General features: G+C 38.7%; 2 protein-coding genes across 2 annotated transcripts; one reads left to right on the top strand and one right to left on the bottom strand.

The window, feature by feature from the left end:
• Nucleotides 1-4,269: 4,269 nt before the first annotated feature.
• LOC127425857 (actin-related protein 2/3 complex subunit 4-like) lies at nt 4,270-15,262 on the bottom strand (the record flags this gene model as incomplete). The annotated part of the gene is made up of 7 exons (XM_051672150.1): nt 4,270-4,895; nt 5,807-5,977; nt 13,790-13,885; nt 13,969-14,080; nt 14,193-14,311; nt 14,888-14,988; nt 15,205-15,262. Coding segments are annotated over 7 exons (663 nt in total), but the record flags the coding sequence as incomplete, so codon positions are not given.
• Nucleotides 15,263-15,396: 134 nt separating this feature from the next.
• On the top strand, nt 15,397-20,375 carry LOC127426281 (transcriptional adapter 3-like). The gene is made up of 9 exons (XM_051672987.1): nt 15,397-15,677; nt 16,233-16,466; nt 16,559-16,809; nt 18,071-18,176; nt 18,344-18,476; nt 19,186-19,289; nt 19,415-19,515; nt 19,782-19,973; nt 20,180-20,375. Exons 2-9 carry the CDS (start codon nt 16,257-16,259, stop codon nt 20,370-20,372), a joined length of 1,290 nt encoding a protein of 429 aa, XP_051528947.1. The 5' UTR covers nt 15,397-15,677; nt 16,233-16,256; the 3' UTR covers nt 20,373-20,375.
• Nucleotides 20,376-20,920: the final 545 nt, after the last annotated feature.

The raw sequence follows: 20,920 nt of genomic DNA, 5'->3' as shown, positions 1-20,920 counted from the left end.
GGTGATTTTTGTCCCCTGCACTTTTCCAAGCTAAACCCATAATGAGTCCAAATGGTGGATTTGTATACAGCATTCTTTGCATTTTGTTACTTTGGGCTGATTGAGCGACCATCCAGCCAATCACAAGTGAGTTTCATGAGCCAAAACAACCCTTACATAATAGGCCATCAGTCAGACAGTCTAATCAACTCCGTTCATTTCTACAAAGTTGCTTTCAACAATGCTTATTTATCCATGTTTTTTATTGGCATTGATGTTGATCTAAATTAAAAATCTAGAGATGAGGAACATACAAATGAAAGTTATTTATCGGCATATTGTTTTTGATTGGTAGCATTATGTAAAATCCACTGCAGAAAAAAAACAAAGGACAATCCTCCTTTTAAGCACACATTGTAAGTGGAGTTTATATGAGCACATGAGTCTTCATTAAGTTATGCTTTTTACATTATGTTTGTGAGGTAAAAGTTTTATAGGTTGTTTTTGCCAATTTAAGCAGATTACTAGATCTGTGTTAAATACGTAAAGCTATTTTTAATATCAGCTCCTGTTTTTTACCTACAGTTGAAGTCACAAGTTTAAATACACCTTAGCCAAATATATTTAAACTCAGTTTTTCACAATTCCTGACATTTAATTGTAGAAAACATTCTCTGTCTTAGGTCAGTTAGGATCACTACTTTATTTTAAGAATTTGAAATGTCAGAATAATAGTAGAGAGAATGATTTATTTCAGCTTTTATTTCTTTCATCCCAGTATACGTTCACATACACTTAGTTAGTATTTGGTAGCATTGCCTTTAAATTGTTTAACTTGGGTCAAACATTTTGGGTAGCCTTCCACAAGCTTCTCAGAATAAGTTGCTGGAATTTTGTCGCATTCCTCCAGACAGAACTGGTGTAACTGAGTCAAGTTTGTAGGGCTCCTTGCTTGCACACACTTTTTCAGTTCTGCACAAACATTTTCTATCGGATTGAGGTCAGGGCTTTGTGATGGCCACTCCTTGACTTTGTTGTCCTTAAGCCATTTTGCAACAACTTTAGGGGTATGCCTGGGGTCATTGTTCATTTGGAAGTCCCAATTGCGTTTGAGCTTTAACTTCCTGGCTGATGTCTTGAAATTTTGCTTCAATATATCCACATAATTTTCCTTCCTCATGATGCCATCTATTTTGTGTAGTGCACCAGTCCCTACAGCAGCAAAGCACCCCCACAACATGATGCTGCCACCCCCATGCTTCACAGTTGGGATGGTGTTCTTCGGCTTGCAAGCCTCACCCTTTTTCCTCCAAACATAATGATGGTCATTATGGCCAAACAGTTACATTTTTGTTTCATCTGACCAGAGGACATTTCTCCAAAAAGTAAGATCTTTTTCCCCATGTGCACTTGCAAACTGTAGTCTGGCTTTTTTATGGCAGTTTTGGAGCAGTGGCTACTTCCTTGCTGAGCAGCCTTTCAGGTTATGTTGATATAGGACTCATTTTACTGTGGATATAGATACTTGTCTACCTGTTTCCTCCAGCATCTTCACAAGGTCCTTTGTCTTTGTTATGGGATTGATTTGCACTTTTTGCACCAAACTACGTTCACCTCTAGGGGACAGAATGCGTCTCCTTCCTGAGCGGTATGATGGCTGCGTGGTCCCATGGTGTTTATACTTGCATACTATTGTTTGTACAGATGAACGTGGTGCCTTCAGGCATTTGGAAATTGCTCCCAAAGATGAACCAGGCTTGTGGAGGTCCACAATTTCTTTCTGAGATCTTGGCTGATTTCTTTTGAATCATATTCAAATATGAATATTTTTATATATATTTTTAAGTGTACAGAGGTTCTCTCTAAACGCGCACGGAGCTGCGGGAGGGCAACTGACGGCACTGGCAAGACAGAAAGTCCTACTAAGCTAATCCACCAATTAGAATGTTAATTTCAAACATAATTGGATATTTGCTAACCAATCATATTTTCCGTTTCAGTAAGGGGCGGGGCATTTCCAGCATCTAATACACAAGTTTCCTTGGAGTAACCATAATCTGCACTGTAAATTTATTTCCCTGCTAGATACATATTTAGCATCATGGTTCTTAGCAGTGTACTCCACACCATGCCAGCAAGAAACTTACCCTGATATATATTTTGTAAATTCATATGGGATTATAATTACAACAGTCATTTATTTTTATTTTAATGGGAAAAAAAATTCTTACACATTTTACATATGTACTGTATATAATGTACTCTAATTTTAGAGATCGGGTGCATGTGTTTTTTTTTATTTTTTATTATTATTAATTTCATAAAGTCACAGTATACCCACCTCTTCAGACACTACTACACCACTGCTTATAAAATAACAAAATATTTAAAGGTGACATTTCTTATTATTGTGTGTAATTGTTGTTAATAAGTAATTTTAAAAAAATAGTTAACCATGGTTTTACTAAAGTAATATTGTAGTAACCATGTTTTTATTTATTTATTTATTTTTTTAAATACAGTAATATTGTTGTAAATGTTTTAATTAAATACCATGGTTAAACTATAGTTACTGTCGATTTTCTTGCTTTGATTGAAGCACAAGGTGCTCTTTGGAACATTCTAAAATCATGCTGGAATAACAAATAAGAAATTCTGGAAAAAATAAAATAAAAAAATAAAAACATTTTTACTTAAATGATTATCATATGGGAATGGGATAAAATATTACATTTGAAAAGGATGCAAAATAAAAGCATTTTCACTAGGCTTAGACTTTTGGACCCTATACATGATATGGGGCTCTAATCAGAGTTTATTCCATTTTTGGTGAAAATGCATCAACTTTAGTGTTAAGTTTTGTATCTATATTTTATCAGTACCCAGGACCCCATTTTTAGCATTAGAATTAATTATGTTAATAATTATAATTTTGTTCAGACCTGGCTGAAACAATCATACACCTTTTGAACAGATACAATGAGATGTGTGAGTTTCTGGAGGATGTACTGTAGTAGTCTGTCTTTTCTTCTTCTTTTTATGGTTTGTTGTCATGGACACAGATCTTCATCCACTCATCAGTTAAAAAAAAACCTGTATGCAAAACCTCTCACTAGCTCTAAATTAATACGTAGTGTGAATTGCTGTGGGGTCAGATAGAATCTTGAACTGAGACCAGTACCCACTCCTTGACCTTTACAACCACAGAAATTATATTTAAACATTATAATGCATTGCCAACCCACATTGATTGCTATTCTGTATTTGTGTTTCTGGGTATGACAGACTCACAAAGATATTGCATGCAGCTAATGCCAGTCGCAGATTCACAGTCTTTTATTCTACCAGTGGACCTGTTCCATAGCAGGAGAACTGAAAGAAGTGTCACACAACTTTCAGTATTTTTTTTTTTTTTACTTGTATTACACTACTTGCCCCATGGAGAAAGGCTGTAGACAGGACAATGAGAGCAGACCTTTACAGAGCAGACTAATTTCAGGTATGCAAACACTTGTGCATCCAAGTGCAAACACATGACATAACCATCACATTGGACATACTGACTGAAGGCTGGCAAGGTGACATCACACAATCAAAACAATCAAAGCCATGGCTTTTCAGACAACCTATGAAAAACACACATTTGGTCAATTGTTTGGCAATCACACTTTTTCCTCATTTAAAAAGTTTTACTTCTAAAAAAAAAAAAAAAAATGAATAGAAATTTTGAAACATATGTATAAAATCATGACCACTCACGTGAGGAAGATTTCAGTCATATCAGTAATCTTATAAAAGCACTTTTATTCTACATGGAGCAGGGGCGCCTCATGGGGGCAGCCATGTTAGCATCACATGACCAGCGTAATACTACTCGCTTAACTGCCCTGTTATTGGACACTTTCATTCATGGATTAAATTAATCCTGGTTTACTGTGCACAGTGAATTTCTACAATAGTAGTGACAAAAGCATTTGAGGAATAATATTCACTTTTGTCTGTAGTTTTAAGATCCTCAAGAAATATTTTGCACAGAGTGCTTGAATAACAGCTGGACTGCAAATATTTTAATAAATGCTATTCTGCTAAACACAAAGCTAATATATAAGAGACATATAAAACAGAAAGGGGTGTTTGTGGAACACTCAATAAATACATTAGAAGAGGACAAAATCACAAGAGTAGTAACTAGAGGATAAAGTGAGGATAAATGTAAGGAAGATTCTACACCTAAAAATGTGTTATTGAAACAACATGCATAAATCAGATTAGGAAATAAATCCCAAGAGATACAGAAAGCTTAATATATTTTTATTGGATTTATTGGTATTATCTATTTTTTTTTTTTCCTGTATAGTTAATATCATATTAGAGTTTAGCTGTGCCAAAATATAAACACCTATTTTTTTTCTTATTATTTTTCTCTCATGATGTCTTTAACAATGGTTTAAAAAATTTTTTCATTGTAACAAAAATGAACACGAGTACATGAATATATAAAAGACAAAAAGAGAAGAAAAAAAAAAAAACTGTAGACTACAGTCAATCAACAAGTTTCCTGTGCCCATCAATATTAATTACAGGTAGTACTTTTAAGGACCTGCCTTGACCTTTTTTTTTTTCTTCATTTATTTACTCCCTAAACAGAAAACTAGAGTAATGAATTCTTGACTAAATGTAAAATTGTTAATATCCATGGGCACAGGGAGCACCTTGAAGAAAAGGCAAAGGGGGCTGCATATGGTGCTGCAGGACTGGTCAGTTGTTCCTGTGGATCTCCTAGCTGATTGGTTGCAAACTGATGCATTCTTCCCCATTTGCTCTGTTGCAATTTTAAAAACGTTGAATGTTTTTGTCCACAAGAACCGACACAACACCTCTGATGGTTATTAGGAATGTAGAAAGGATCCTCAGAACTGAAAAAAAGTCAAATTAAAAATGTTATTTTCAATTGATTTAAACATGGTTGAAATAAGGTGTGTAACGGTTCAAATTTCATTAGGTTCGGTTTGTTTCACGGTTTCAGAATCACGGGTTTGGTACTTGCTATGTTCAGGAAAAAAAAACACTACTGCCAAATCCAAAGTAAGAATACTCAATTTGTTAACAACATCCAAAACACCACAGTTTTACTACAGTAACCCTAGTTTCACCATGGTATTTTTAGTAAAACCATAGTAACCACAAAATGAACCATGGTTTATACAGTCATGGTAACTAAAATATTACTATAGTAAAACCATGGTTACTATATGGATACTACAGTTTTTGCTCTGCAAACTATTTATATAAGAGTGATGTCGTCATAAATGGCTATCATATTTGATGTATTACCATACGTTTACGGCACTCGCATTAAGCAATGTCTGCAAACAGTGACTTTTTTTGTCAATATTTTTTGACCACCGCTGTTGTAAATGACTGCAGATTTCCAAACAGGGCTTCTCTTATCTTCTCCGATTGCCATTTTCAACTACACACCAATGCGTGCCGAACTGTGATTTCATTAACTGATTTAACATATTAACAGTTAATTGGACAGCTACTCTCTATAGAAAGTTGACCGACGTGAGACACAGGCAGAGTGTATCCATCTACAGAGCCAAACAGGTGCACTAACGGAGGTTGTAACAGTGCCTGTCTATGTGATGCTGTGTTTTCTTTACCAAACCTCCAGATGAGTCATTAGACTCGAGATGAACCACGGTGCAAATGCTTACCGAACTGTGGGTGACGAACAGTACGGTTTGGTTTGTAACCGAGAACCGTTACACCCCTAGATGTAATAAGATATACGTGCCAAATCTCAATTTAGCAGAAAACATACATTCTTGAGGAATTCCTCTGCGACAATTCGGGCCCGAGCGTTGACGGACAGCTTCATCTCGCTGATCTCCTTATCGATCTCCTCCATGAAATGGATAACAAAGTCCACCAGCTTGTGTTTATACATCTGTTCTGTGTGGAAGTTGGTGATGAGGAAGCTGATGTCATAGCCCTGAAAAGCACAAAAGAGGAAATTAAGCACTTCCACATCATGTATAGTTCATATAAAACACTCAAAATGGTGCTTCACATGTACAGCTTTGTTCAGCAATGCATTTAACCCTTAGTACCAGACATATTACACTACGCTCTGAAAACAGCAAAAAGGGTCAGGGCCTGCACTTATTTAGTCAATCAAATGCTCTCTGCATTTTAAGTGTTTAGATTTGCTGACAATTGGTCTTTAGAGAGTGTTTCTGAAAGAGGGTGTAAGGTTGAAGGTTTGGAGTTGGCTAATGTAGTGGCCAAGTCTAGTGAAAGCCAGCAAAATGGCTGAAATCACTTACAATACCTTTATGGTTGATCACCTTATGTGACATACAACCTATGGCAGTGATTCCCAACCAGGGTTATGTGAAAAGAACTAGATTTTCCTTTGTTTAACCTATAAAACAAAATGTATCACTTAAAATAAAAATAATAGGGATCAAGGCTGTAGTGACAAATCTTTTATGTGACTCAGAAGAACGAGTAGTCTCAGAGTGATTTGTTCATTTTGTGTTGACCGCGCACGTGCATTGCGCAACCTCGTTTGTTACGTGAAAACCGCATAGGATTAGTTCACCTCTCGAGTCTTCTGGTCCGAGTCGTTCGTTCTTTTGTCACGTGACAGCGGTATACACTATGCACATACGGCTGTCACGTGACAAAAGAACGAACGACTCAGACAAGAAGATTCAATCCAGAGGTGAACTAATCATTTGTTTCTCATAATTTGTCCTTGGCTGCATTATACATTTTTCCTTATTGGGACTATAATCAAAGTTTGCATACAGTTGTGCTCAAAAGTCTGCATACCCTGGCAGAAATTGTGACATTTTGGCATTGATTTTGAAAATATGACTGATCATGCAAAAAAAACAAAAACCTGTCTTTTATTGAAGGATAGTGATCATATGAAGCCATTTATTATCACATAGTTGTTTGGCTCCTTTTTAAATAATAATGATAACAGAAATCACCCAAATGGCCCTGATCAAAAGTTTACATACCCTTGAATGTTTGGCCTTGTTACAGACACACAAGGTGACACACACAGGTTTTAATGGCAATTAAAGGTTAATTTCCCACACCTGTGGCTTTTTAAATTGCAATTAGTGTCTGTGTATAAATAGTCAATGAGTTTGTTAGCTCTCATGTGGATGCACAGAGCAGGCTAGATACTGAGCCATGGGGAGCAGAAAAGAACTGTCAAAAGACCTGCGTAACAAGGTAATGGAACTTTATAAAGATGGAAAAGGATATAAAAAGATATCCAAAGCCTTGAAAATGTCAGTCAGTACTGTTCAATCCCTTATCAAGAAGTGGAAAATTCAGGGATCACGATACCAAGCCAAGGTCAGGTAGACCAAGAAAGATTTCAGCCACAACTGCCAGAAGAATTGTTCGGGCTACAAAGAAAAACCCACAGGTAACCTCAGGAGAAATACAGGCGGCTCTGGAAAAAGACGGCGTGGTTGTTTCAAGGAGCACAATACGACGATACTTGAACAAAAATGAGCTGCATGGTAGAGTTGCCAGAAAGAAGCCTTTACTGCGCCAATGCCAAAAAAACGCCCGGTTACAATATGCCCGAAAACACCTTGACACGCCTCACAGCTTCTGGCACACTAATTTGGAGTGACGAGACCAAAATAGAGCTTTATGGTAACAACCATAAGCGCTATGTTTGGAGAGGGGTCAACAAGGCCTATAGTGAAAAGAATACCATCCCCACTGTGAAGCATGGTGGTGACTCACTGATGTTTTGGGGGTGTGTGAGCCCTAAAAGCACGGGGAATCTTGTGAAAATTGATGGCAAGATGAATGCAGCATGTTATCAGAAAATACTGGCAGACAATTTGCATTCTTCTGCACGAAAGCTACGCATGGGATGCTCTTGGACTTTCCAGCATGACAATGACCCTAAGCACAAGGCCAAGTTGACCATCCAGTGGTTACAGCAGAAAAAGGTGAAGGTTCTGGAGTGGCCATCACAGTCTCCTGACCTTAATATCATCGAGCCACTCTGGGGAGATCTCAAACATGCGGTTCATGCAAGATGACCAAAGACTTTGCATGACCTGGAGGCATTTTGCCAAGACGAACGGGCAGCTATACCACCTGCAAGAATTTGGGGCCTCATAGACAACTATTACAAAAGACTGCATGCTGTCATTGATGCTAAAGGGGGCAATACACAGTATTAAGAACTAAGGGTATGCATAACAGGGGTCATTTCATTTTTTTCTTTGTTGCCATGTTTTGTTTTATGATTGTGCCATTCTGTTATAACCTACAGTTGAATATGAATCCCATAAGAAATAAAAGAAATGTGTTTTGCCTGCTCACTCATGTTTACTTTAAAAAAGGTACATATATTACCAATTCTCCAAGGGTATGCAAACTTTTGAGAACAACTGTAAGTAGACGTGTTGGGGGGATTTGGCTATTGAAAATGTAACATTTTAATTTAATTCTGCTAAAATGAATGAAATGAACTAAATGACTTGAAAAATGATTTGTTCATTTTGTTGAACGAGACTCAAAGATTCAAGTCAGTAAAATGATCCGATCTTCCCATCACTACAAGGCTGGGTAAAAATATAGATTTCCCGATTAATCACGATCTTCATTTGAACGAACTTAAAATCTTTTGTTTGATCTTTTAATATGTGAAGTTAAGCACTGAGAAAGTTTATTTTGACACGTTCTGTTTAATGCATGTTCAAAGGTGAGATCCATGCAGTCCATTTGTCTTGATAATGTCTCTTTAATATCCTCTTTTCTTTATGGTCAGTTGTTGATCAAAAAAAGAAAGAAAAAGAAATATTTAATTCTAATAAAGAAGCTGTGTAACTTCACTCTCATTAATATGCGCTCAGTCCACAGTCTTAAAGAGACAGTACAGTTTTAGCACTTGATCTACATATCAGTGTAAATACTTGTAAATAGTACAAATTATGTATGTAAACAATAAAAATGTAGGCCTAATATATATATACACAGTGCATCCGGAAAGTATTCACAGCGCTTCACTTTTTCCACATTTTGTTATGTTACAGCCTTATTCCAAAATGGATTAAATTCATTATTTTCCTCAACTCTACAAACAATACCCCATAATGACAACGTGAAAGAAGTTTGTTTGAAATCTTTGCAAATTTATAAAAATAAAATAAATAAATAAATAAAATCACATGTACATAAGTATTCACAGCCTTTGCTCACTGCTCTGTTGAAGCACCTTTGGCACCAATTACAGCCTCAAGTCTTTTGGAGTATGATGCTACAAGCTTGGCACACCTATTTTTGGGCAGTTTCTCCCATTCTTCTTTGCAGGACCTCTCAAGCTCCATCAGGTTGAATGGGGAGCGTCGGTACACAGCCATTTTCAGATCTCTCCAGAGATGTTCAATCGGGTTCAAGTCTGGACACTGGCTGGGCCACTCAAGGACATTCACAGAGTTGTCCTGTAGCCACTCCTTTGTTATCTTGGCTGTGTACTTAGGGTCGTTGTCCTGTTGGAAGATAAACCTTTGCCCCAGTCTGAGGTCCAGAGCGCTGTGGAGCAGGTTTTCATCAAGGTCTCTGTACATTGCTGCATTCATCTTTCCCTCGATCCTGACTAGTCTCCCAGTTCCTGCCGCTGAAAAACATCCCCACAGCATGATGCTGCCACCACCATGCTTCACTGTAGGGATGGTATCGGCCAGGTGATGAGCGGTGCCTGGTTTCCTCCAGACATGACGCTTGCCATTCAGGCCAAAGAGTTCAATCTTTGTTTCATCAGACCAGAGAATTTTGTTTCTCATGGTCCAAGAGTCCTTCAGGTGCCTTTTGGCAAACTCCAGGCAGGCTGTCATGTGCCTTTTACTGAGGAGTGGCTTCCGTCTGGCCACTCTACCATACAGGCCTGATTGGTGGAGTGCTGCAGAGATGGTTGTTCTTCTGGAAGGTTCTCCTCTTTCCACAGAGAAACGCTGGAGCTCTGTCAGAGTGACCATCGGGTTCTTGGTAACCCCCCTGACTAAGGCCCTTCTCCCCCGATTGTTCAGTTTGGCCAGGCAGCCAGCTCTAGGAAGAGTCCTTGTGGTTCCAAACTTCTTCCATTTACGGATGATGGAGGCCACTGTGCTCATTGGGACTTTCAATGCTGCAGAAATTTTTCTGTACCCTTCCCCAGATCTGTGCCTCGATACAATCCTGTCTCGGAGGTCTACAGACAATTCCTTGGACTTCATGGCTTGGTTTGTGCTCTGATATGCACTGTTAACTGTGGGACCTTATATAGACAGGTGTGTGCCTTTCCAAATCATGTCCAATCAACTGAATTTACCACAGGTGGACTCCAATCAAGTTGTAGAAACATCTCAAGAATGATCAGTGGAAACAGGATGCACGTGAGCTCAATTTTGAGTGTCATGGCAAAGGCTGTGAATACTTATGTACATGTGATTCTTTTCATTTTTTATTTTTAATACATTTGCAAGGATTTCAAACAAACTTCTTTCACGTTGCCTTTATGGGGTATTGTTTGTAGAATTTTGAGGGAAATAATGAATTTAATCCATTTTGGAATAAGGCTGTAACATAACAAAATGTGGAAAAAGTGAAGCGCTGTGAATACTTTCCGGATGCACTGTATATATATATATATTATATATATATATATATATATATACATACATACACACACACACACACACACACACACACACACACACACACACACCCCGATCAGCCACAACATTAAAACTAGTGCCCGAACGATATATCGGTCCACCCATATTATCAGCCGATATTAGCCTTTCGCCGATATATCGGTATCGGCATATATGTTTAACGATATGCGCAGATATGAAAACTTTTTTTCAGAACATATAATGCAGAAAACAATGCTTTAGAATTGGTGTAATTACGTAGTTTGTCCAGCAGAGCGCGCTCCGACTCCATTGTTTACAGAGCTGAGCTGATGGTGGCTCTGCAGACAGGGCGGAGTTGAGCGGTGTCTTCGCGGTAAGTTGTTAACTAGTTTGTGAAATACATCCTGGAAAGTTAATAAACAATGACCCCATCATTTTCCCTTTTCAATATAACTAATATAATGTTAACCCTGTCCAGGACAACCATGTCACTAATGTCTGATTGCTGTTAGCCAGCTATATTTTGTCAGTGCAGTAAGTAATGCAGCAGATTGAAAGGTAAACATCAGAGCGTCTTTTTGCAGCTCAGCAGACAACGATGCGGTGGTGGATTGTGTCTGTTGATTTCATGCTACAATGTTACCAAGTTGGTGAGACGCAATGCTGGAAAGTAAATGAAGTCCATCTTTTACTCTCCATGACAATGAGCTTATAGCTAACTAGCTAACCACGTAGCCACTTTCATTGCTTGTCAGCTGAGTGGAAGCTAATGTGTAAACATGTATTCACCAAACTGTTTTGTTCAGGATTCACAGTTTGGTACCCCTTTCAACCTAGCAATTCCAGTCGTTGCATTTATAAAATGTAATATTTCAAAGTCTGGTTTTCCACCGTTGAAAGTTTCCCCTGAACTTGGATAGCAGAATACGGTGTAACACCGCTGCCGCTGTTTTTCTCGTCTCGGCAGGTGTAAATGCTTCTTGTTTTACAACCTGCCAGTAATTGATTGGCGTAATTAAAATAGTCAGCATTTGACTGATACTAAACAGTACTACTGATGTTTATTTAGCTATTTATTTTATTTTTATTTATTCTTTATTTTAATGGTCAGCATTTGACTGGTACTAAACATACAGTACTGATGTTTATTTAGCTATTTATTTTGTATGAATTTATTCTTTAATGGTCAGCAACTGACAGATACTGAACAGTACTGATGATTTTTAAGCTATTTATTGTATTTTTATTTATTCTTTATTTTCTCTGTGTTCATTTCTAGAATTTGTTGACAATGTATAACAATAATATCAAATATTCTTTGATAAAAATATTTAAGAAAGCAGCCTCCCGAGTACCTTTGCATAGTCATATCAGTGCAAAATTGGTGAACAATCCACATAGAAAAGGTCTGTTTTCATTCCAGCTCAAAAATTAAATATATCAGCCATCATATCGGTAATCGGTATCGGTCTCAAAAATCCCATATCGGTCGGGCTCTAATTAAAACCACCTGCCTAATATCGGGGACCCGTCAAGACATGGACTCCACAAGACCTCTCAAGGTGTCCTGTGGTGCCTGGAACCAAGACGTTAGCAGCAGATCCTTTAAGTCATGTAGGTTGTGAGGTGGGGTCTCCATGAATTGGACTTGTTGGTTCAGCACATCCAATAGATGCTCAATCGGATTGAGATCTGGGGAATTTGGAGGCCAAGTCAACAACTTGAACTCTTTGTCATATTCCTCAAACCATTCCTGAACAATTTTTGCAGTGTGGCTGTGTGCATTATCCTGCTGAAAGAGGCCACTCCACTCCATCTGTTGCCACGAAATGGTGTATGTGGTCTGCAACAGTCTTTAGGTAGGTGGTATGTGTCAAAGTAACATCGACATGAATGCCAGGACAAAAAGTTTCCCAGCAGAACATTGCCCAGAGCATCACACTGCTTCCGCCGGCATGCCTTCTTCCCATGGTGCATCCTGCTGCTATCTCTTCCCCAGATAAACGATGTGCACGCACCCGGCCGTCCACATGATCTAAAAGAAAATGTGATTCATCAGACCAGGCCACCTTCTTCCATTGCTCCATGGTCCAGTTCTGATGCTCACGTGCCCATTGTAGGCACTTTCAGCAGTGGACAGGGGTCAACATGGGCACTCTGAGCGGTCTGCGGCTACGCAGCCCCATACACAGAAAGCTGCAATGCACTGTGTGTTCTGACACCTTTCTATCATGGCCAGCATTAAGTTTTTCAGCAATCTGTGCTACAGTAGCTCTTCTGTGGGATTGGACCAGACAGGCTGTGCTAGCCTTCGCTCCCCACGCGCATCAGTGAGCCTTGGGCGCCCATGACCCTGTCGCCGGTTCACCGGTTGTCCTTCCTTGGACCACTGTTGGTAGGTACTAACCATGGCATACAGAGAACACCCCACAAGACCGTTTTGAAGATGATCTGACCCAGTCGTCTAGCCATCACAATTTGGCCCTTGTCAAAGTCGCCCAGATCCTTACGCTTGCCCATTTTTCCTGCTTCCAATACATGAAATTTAAGAACTGACTGTTCACTTGCTGCCTAATATATCCCACCCCTTGACAGGTGCCACTGTAACAAGATAAAAAATGGTATTCACTTCACCTGTCAGTGGTTTTAATGTTGTGGCTGATCAGTGTATATATCAATGCTGTATAATTAACAGCATTAGTCTGTTTTAACTGCGAGTTTCACGGCTAATAAGGCCTGGTTTAGTTTTTGTTGGTTATGAATAAAGATAATAACTGACAACATCCTCATTTTATTTTGTACATATTAAGGGATATTACAATATTAATGATACCGTTAAATAATATTTAGCCTTTGGTTTATATCTTTGGTTTTGTGTCAATGAAGGGGTACTTGAGCCTTTACTGATTGTGCTGTGTAGGTACTTACGGCAAAAAATGTCGGGAAACCCTGACCTTTGGTATACAAAATTTAAATAAATGATCTAATAAAAACACTATATACAACAGGTTTCCCCCCTCATAGCCCAAACAACTTTATGCATAACTCCAGCATAAAGATATCTGTGGTGTGTATGTTGGTTTGTTGATTCCACATTGCTCATCCCTTCTTTGTTCTTTACAAACAAAGCTTTGTCTCACCTCAACAGGTTTCCTCCGCAGGATAAAGAAGTTCTCTGCTCGCATCATCATGAACCTCATAAATTTATGGCACAGGATCTTCTCAATCTCATCAGCCTAAAAGAATCATTAGAAGATGATGACAACCTCTGAAAATCATCACTGCATCGACCTTCTGCAGTGTATCATTGATTTCTTACCTGTTTGACAGCAATGCTGACTCTCACAGAGTTTATGGAGCCCTCAATCAGAACCTTCTCTTTGTCATTGCGGCTTATGACCACCGGCTGCAGCAGAAGCTCTTTGCTGCTCCTGTATTGAAACGGTGAATTGCAATATCCGTTAATATCTGATAATTGCATATCAACCAAAAAACAAACAATACACAGAAGTAGGATGTGGGCTTTATCCGTGAGTTCCTCACCTGACCTCCACCTCTGGCTTATTGTGTCTCTCCACCACCTGAGAGGAGAAGTTCTCCAGACACAGAGCTGCTTGAAGAGTGGCGCGCACTGCGTTCAGGTAGGGTCGCAATGTCGCCGTCTAAATATTAAAAAAGCAAATATTTTATATCAGACATTAAATAACATGCATTTCATTGCATCGACAACCTTAACGTGTGGTAAATCAGGTGCATGCACACAACATGACTGACAGCAGGTTTGTTTTTGACCATTGGATTGAGCCTATATTTATGTTGTGCATGTGTCAATCATGTAGATACTTAAGTAGGTGTGACTATAAAAGTATGATTCAACGACACTGTTTGAACATCACTTTATCAATGTCCTGTTACGTATTTACTTGTGGGTGAATTAATTAAACGAGTGGCATTCATTAAATTGTTGACGTCGCTAAACATATGTGGTATCAGCTGCATTTAAACATGTACACTTCTTTTATTAAATCAGTCTTTTTGCCTCCAAGTAAGTGACGTTAGCCAGCTCGCACAAATCAAGACATCACACGATCAAATAAGCCAAAAATCACTGCTCTCCGCGGGATCTGCGATTTCATGCAAATGGGAATACGAAAAGACTATTCATCGGGTCATTTGGTTGTGTATGCTATGATAAAAACAACAACAAGAGCAACTTAAAATAAATGTAAATCTCTTACCATTTTATAAGAGGTCCGTGGAGGAAGACGGAAGTCCGCACGCCACGCCTGTAGAGATGTGAAACACGCCTTCACTGCGCTCACATACTGCTGTAATATACCTAGTAAAATCGCACTATTTTATTGGCATTATCTATTTATTGTTTTTGTTGAGATAAAATTGCATTCTGGATTCAGCCATAGATAATATTATATATTTTGAGCTCACATATTTTTTAAGGATAAGAAAAGTCGTGAAAACTAAAGATACAAAAATGACAAAGAAATGCTTTAACATCTATTCTGATGTTTACGGTCAAGCGCTGTGGCAAACTTACCTTGATTCGTTTTTTCTTCCTTATATGGCAAATAGCACGACAGGTCCAACGCATTGGTTTAGTAAGAGGTTGTGCTAATCTAAAAATACAAACAAATGCTCTTGTGATATTAAATCGCACAAGCAAAAAAAAAAAAAAAAAAAAAAAAAAAAAAAAAAAAAATTTCTTTAAATTATACTCTTTGAATAAAACATGGACGCTGTTCTGTCAGGGATATACCATTCACGGAACATCTATGTTATTTTGTAGGAAGTAACATTCAGATGGGGTGTTTATCTGAAATTGAATAATGATACTGCAAAAGCTTTATAAATGTTTGTCACAATTTGTGTTATTAATACATACGTATCTGATGATGCAAAAAAATCACGGTAATAAGCACTCTAGTTAATCCTTTATTCGGTGAGCTGTCTTCTCCCTCCTCCCCCATTCACATAATGGTTTAGTCAGTAATGGATGCCCTTTCAAGCGAGGTAAATAATGACATTTTATTAATAAATTACTTGTGCATTTAGTTTATTCTTCTGTTTTGTTTATAAGCATATTATTTAATTGTCGAGACAAACCTTTACGTTTTAAACACCACACATAATTATTGATACAACCGGTTCTCTGTGGTTTGGATAGAATGCAGCGAACTAGCATGTAGCTCTAGCTTACAGTGTATCCTCAGTATCTCACTCTGGTCTTATATATAGATATCAGTATTATGTTAGTGAGTGAGAGAGAAAGCAGGGATGCAACACATTCAAGAAATCAGCTGTCACCCAATAACCGTAATGAATAACATTGCAGTACAGCTTGCTTGCCTTATCACGGTGTGTAGCTGTTTACTGGCAGCATTAGCGACCAGCACACAGTTCACACAGCATCCAGATCACACCTTTACCGCTTTACTAAAATAACGTAGTCTTTTCTGATTATTTCGAGTTGAGCATTTCTAAGGAGAACTAACCATGTTTAACTCATGATATATTGTTGGACATTTTCAGCTTCACTCAGCCTTGGCTTTATGTGTTCCTCATAAGATTTAGGTTCCTGTTACTGAGAAGATGAGTGAGCTGAAGGACTGTCCCCCTCTGAAGTACTATGACTTCAAACCTGTGGACCATGTGAAAGTGTGTCCACGATACACTGCTGTGCTCAGCCGCTCGGAGGATGATGGCATTGGCATTGAAGAGCTGGACACACTTCAGCTGGAGCTGGAAACGCTTCTCTCTTCTGCGAGTCGCCGTCTCAGAGCACTGGAAGAACAGAGACAGGTGAAAAAGCAGTGTTTTTGGACTATCTCTCTCTGTCTTTGTCCCACCTACTTTATTTGACTTTAACGATTTATTTTGAATCTCTGAAACAGATTCTAACAGACTGGCAGGACAAAAAAGGGGACAAAAGGTTGCTGAAATTGGGGAAAGATACAGATCTTTCAGCTTCTTCTCGCCATTCCAAGCCCAAAAAACAGAAGCTTGATGGTAAAGGCAGTCATGCTCCTGGGCCTGGACCAGGCAGACCAAAGTCTAAGAACATACAGACCAAGGTCCAGGAATTTGAGTTTGAAGTGGACCCGCAAGATATACCCCGCAATCCCAAAAATGATGCTCCCAACAGGTTATTTGAATTTGATCTTTCTTTTGTGATGGATAATATATCGGGTCTAGGGACCCGATATTTTAAAGACATCAAATACAAATGTCTCTTTTAGGCACCGATCACTGCTGCTGTAAGCCACAAAAACTTTATATCTGCTTTTACCTTAGGCAGTTTTCTCAGAAATTTGTAGCAATTTTTTACTTGTCTGAGTTTGCTTGTGTGAATAATCCAATGTTATATCTTAGATGTCCAGAATAAAATATGCAGTCCAGCAAAAAATTATGCTAAACAAATAATCGACAATATGTTATTGACTATTGATGCTTGCTAATGACACCTATATTGAGCTTCTAGTCCACTCAGAGGCCGGGATAGTTGATGAAACAATGGAGGTGGTGCATGAACTGAAAATTAGACTGAATGTCTATGGACGAGCACATTTGTGATGGCTAAAATGCTTTAGAGCGCCACCTACATTTCAGATCGGCATTTTGTAATGGAAGGTTATAGAGGAAAAATTATTTTTTCTAGTACTTGCTGCCACCTAGTGGAATAAAATAAGACTTTTTGTCTGGAGATGGAGTAAAAAGAATTACATTCTTACACAATTAGAACAACCAAAATTTTTTTTTTTACAATTTAGTAATTATAATCTTTTTTTTTTTTTTTTTTTATTTCGGGGGGAAAAACAAGACCAATTTTTGTCAATTAGTCCACAGTATGTGTAAATGGTGAGCTTTACACTAAACATTCATATGCTGAGTGCATAAAGTGTAGTATTGTCCCAAATGGAACACAGCACTGTTGCCACTAGCTTTAGCATGTTAGCCAACCTCAGTTTAACACTTGTATCTCAAACAAAGTATATATTCACACAGCGTGGGGTGATGGTAAAGCATTCAACTCACATTTGTAAGGTGCTGCCTTCACTGAAGTTTCGCTAGTTGCTACATTCTCCATGATTTACATTTGTTTTTTCAGACCAGCCAGGTAACTCCGCCCCTTCTGCTACGTATGGCAAGCCGCGAGCACTGAGTGCATGCACTGTTCAACATTCCACACTCCATTTTGATAGTTGAAGAAGGGAATCATCCGAGTACTTCCGCTTCAAAATGACGTAGAATAGTGCAGAAGTGTGCAGTTTGGGACGCACCTTAGATGTTAAAAGCCAGAAATACTTTGTTGATCCTAGAGGGGAAATATTTAGTTATCAGTATTCAGTATTAATGTGCTACTGTAATGTAAGGGTTGTTTTCATAACGGTGTGTGTGTAAAACAGATTCTGGGCCTCTGTGGAGCCTTACTGTGCGGACATCACAAATGAAGAGGTGCGAGTTCTTGAAGAACTGCTCAAACCACCTAATGATGAAGCAGAGTACTACAAGGTCAATATATTTTAGACCCAGATTCTTGCTCTACTTTATTGCATGTTTCTCTTTATTGCCTACTTCTATCGCCAAATTGTATATACAGAAGAATGCATGTTTAGTGGCTTTTGTGTTTGTTGTTCATTTCTGACTTTGAGCTTGCTTTACATGTTGTTGCCTTGCAGATCCCAGCCCTGGGAAAGCATTATTCCCAGCGCTGGGCTCAAGAGGACCTGCTAGAGGAGCAAAGAGAGGGAGCAAGGGCCAATGACAAGAAGAAAAGCATGATGGGTCCTCTTTCTGAACTGGATGCCAAAGGTAATTCTTTAGTCAAAGACAGAAGAGGCACTCATTTAGCACTTTATTAGGAACATTTGTACACCCATTTATTCATGCAAGTATCTAATCAGCCAATCGTGTGGCAGCAGTGCAATGCATAAAATCATACAGATACGGGTCAGGAGCTTCAGTTAATGTTTACATCAACTATCAGAATGGGGAAAAATGTGATCTCAGTGATTTCGACTGTGGCATGATTGTTGGTGCAAGACGGGCTGGTTTGAGTATTTCTGTAAATGCTGATCTCCTTGAATTTTCACGCACAACAGTCTCTAGAGTTTACTCAGAATGGTGTCAAAAACAAAAAAACTTCCAGAGAGCGGCAGTTCTGAAGACAGAAACGTCTTGTTGATGAGAGGTCAACGGAGAATGGCCAGTCTGGTTTGAGCTGACAGATAGGCTATGGTAACTCAGATAACCACTCTGTGTAATTGTAGTGAGAAGAATAGCATCTCAGAATGCACAACACGTCAAACTTGAGGCAGATGGGCTACAACAACAGAAGACCACGTGTGGCAATTTATTAGGACCATAGTGTTCCTAATAAAGTGCTCAGTGAGTGTATGTCTTGATTTCTTTCATAACATTAGAATGGTCAAAGTAATGTCTTGTGTCTAACCTGAAACCTCTTTATTGCGTTCATCCTGTATATCATATGTCATGTAATTTTTTTTATTTGTTTATGTAGATGTAGATGCCCTGCTTAAGAAGTCAGAGTCACAGCATGAGCCTCCAGAAGACGGCTGTCCTTTTGGCCCTCTTACTCAGCGGCTTCTACAAGCACTTGTTGAGGTCAGTGAGTCATCTCTGCCAAAATGACCCTTAAGTAATTATATTGCATATAGCAGCTTGGTTTATATCAGTGTATGAATGTTTCTGTAATATGTTAGATATTTTGTCCTTTTTCATGCATGTAGGAAAATATTATATCCCCTATGGAGGATTCACCCATTCCAGACATTCCAGGAAAGGATGATGGGGCTGGTACATCTCCTCGTAGCCAGGGTAAAGCCTTCAGGTAATACCTTTTTGAGTTTGGAGGTGCATCAGTATGAGTGCAGTGTGATGAGTTTAGCCTTCTTGTGTACATTATTGAATTTCCAAAATTTTCATTTTTTTGTCATAAGGAATTAGGCTGTGAAATTGCCATTTTTATCTCTTCAAAGTCAACATGCGGCTCTCATAACTGATTTTAGTTTTGTAGTGTACATGGATGAATTGTGCAAAATAAAACAGGAACGTGCTACGAATGTAAATTGTCTCATCTTTCACCCTCTTTTACAGTGTGCCTCACACACGCTCTCTAGAGTCTCGTATAAGAGAGGAGCTGGTGTCTCAGGGGTTGCTGGACTTTGATGAGAGGCAAGGTGTTGGGGGTGAGTCTGAAGATGAGGTGCTGGCTGAACTGCAGAAAAGACAGTCTGAACTCAAAGCACTTACTGTCCACAATCGCTCACGCAAGCAAGAGCTTCTCAAGTGAGTCACAGCCAACAGATCTAGACATTTTTCAACATAAGATGAAGTTAGATGGAGTATGACTTTTCCATGGTTTAGTCAAATAACTTTGAGTAGATGTGAATTTTAAGTGAGCTCTTAAGTAGAAATGTGTTTTTCATATGCATGGTCAAATACAAGGCTTAATGTGTGTTTGGGAAGGTCACTTTTAACCCCTGTTCATGTAGGTTGGCACGGGAAGAGATGAGGAAACAGGAGCTTCGTCATCGGGTTCGAGTGGCTGATAACGAGGTTATGGAGGCCTTCCGTCGCATTATGGCAGCCAGGCAAAAGAAACGCACTCCAACAAAAAAAGAGAGAGATCAGGCTTGGAAAGCACTGAAAGAGAGAGAAAGTATTCTCAAACTCTTAGATGGATAAATATGACTGGCAGCTGTCTTGTGTTGTATGTTAATTTGTATGATTGTTGGATAGGGACTGTTCATACAGACAATTTCAACACTAACAGTCTGGCACCCAGGCTAAAATCAGAAATGGTTCAAGACTTTTATTACAGTAGGCAAAGAACATGTCAGTGAATATTTAAAGGAATAGTTCACCCAAAAATAAAAATTCTCTCATCATTTACTCACCCTCATGCCATCCCAGATGTGTATGACTTTCTTCTGCTGACACAAACTAAGATTTTTAGAAGAATATTTCAGCTCTGTAGGTCCATACAATGCAGTTGAATGGGTACTAACATTTTGAAGCTCCAAAAAGCATATAAAGGCAGTGTAAACATAATCCATAAGACTCCAGTGGTCAAATCCATATCCAAAAAGGATTTAAATATTGAACTGTTTCTCACCCAAATCTATAATATCGCTTCTGAAGATATGGATTGAACCACTAGAGTCTTATGGATTACTTTTACGCTACCTTTATATGCTTTTTGGACCGTCAAAATCACTTGCATTGTATGGACC

The sequence above is a fragment of the Myxocyprinus asiaticus genome, chromosome 35 (assembly GCF_019703515.2).
Source record: "Myxocyprinus asiaticus isolate MX2 ecotype Aquarium Trade chromosome 35, UBuf_Myxa_2, whole genome shotgun sequence".
NCBI lineage: Eukaryota > Metazoa > Chordata > Actinopteri > Cypriniformes > Catostomidae > Myxocyprinus > Myxocyprinus asiaticus.
This window is presented reverse-complemented; position numbering and strand designations above follow the sequence as displayed.

Coding starts and splice junctions, on each gene's coding strand:
- LOC127426281 (XM_051672987.1), top strand. CDS start 16,257: ATGAGTGAGCTGAAGGACTGTCCCCCTCTGAAGTACTATGACTTCAAA. Junction 16,810..18,070: donor AAAAATGATGCTCCCAACAG/GTTATTTGAATT, acceptor TGTGTAAAACAG/ATTCTGGGCCTCTGTGGAGC. Junction 19,974..20,179: donor CGCAAGCAAGAGCTTCTCAA/GTGAGTCACAGC, acceptor CTGTTCATGTAG/GTTGGCACGGGAAGAGATGA.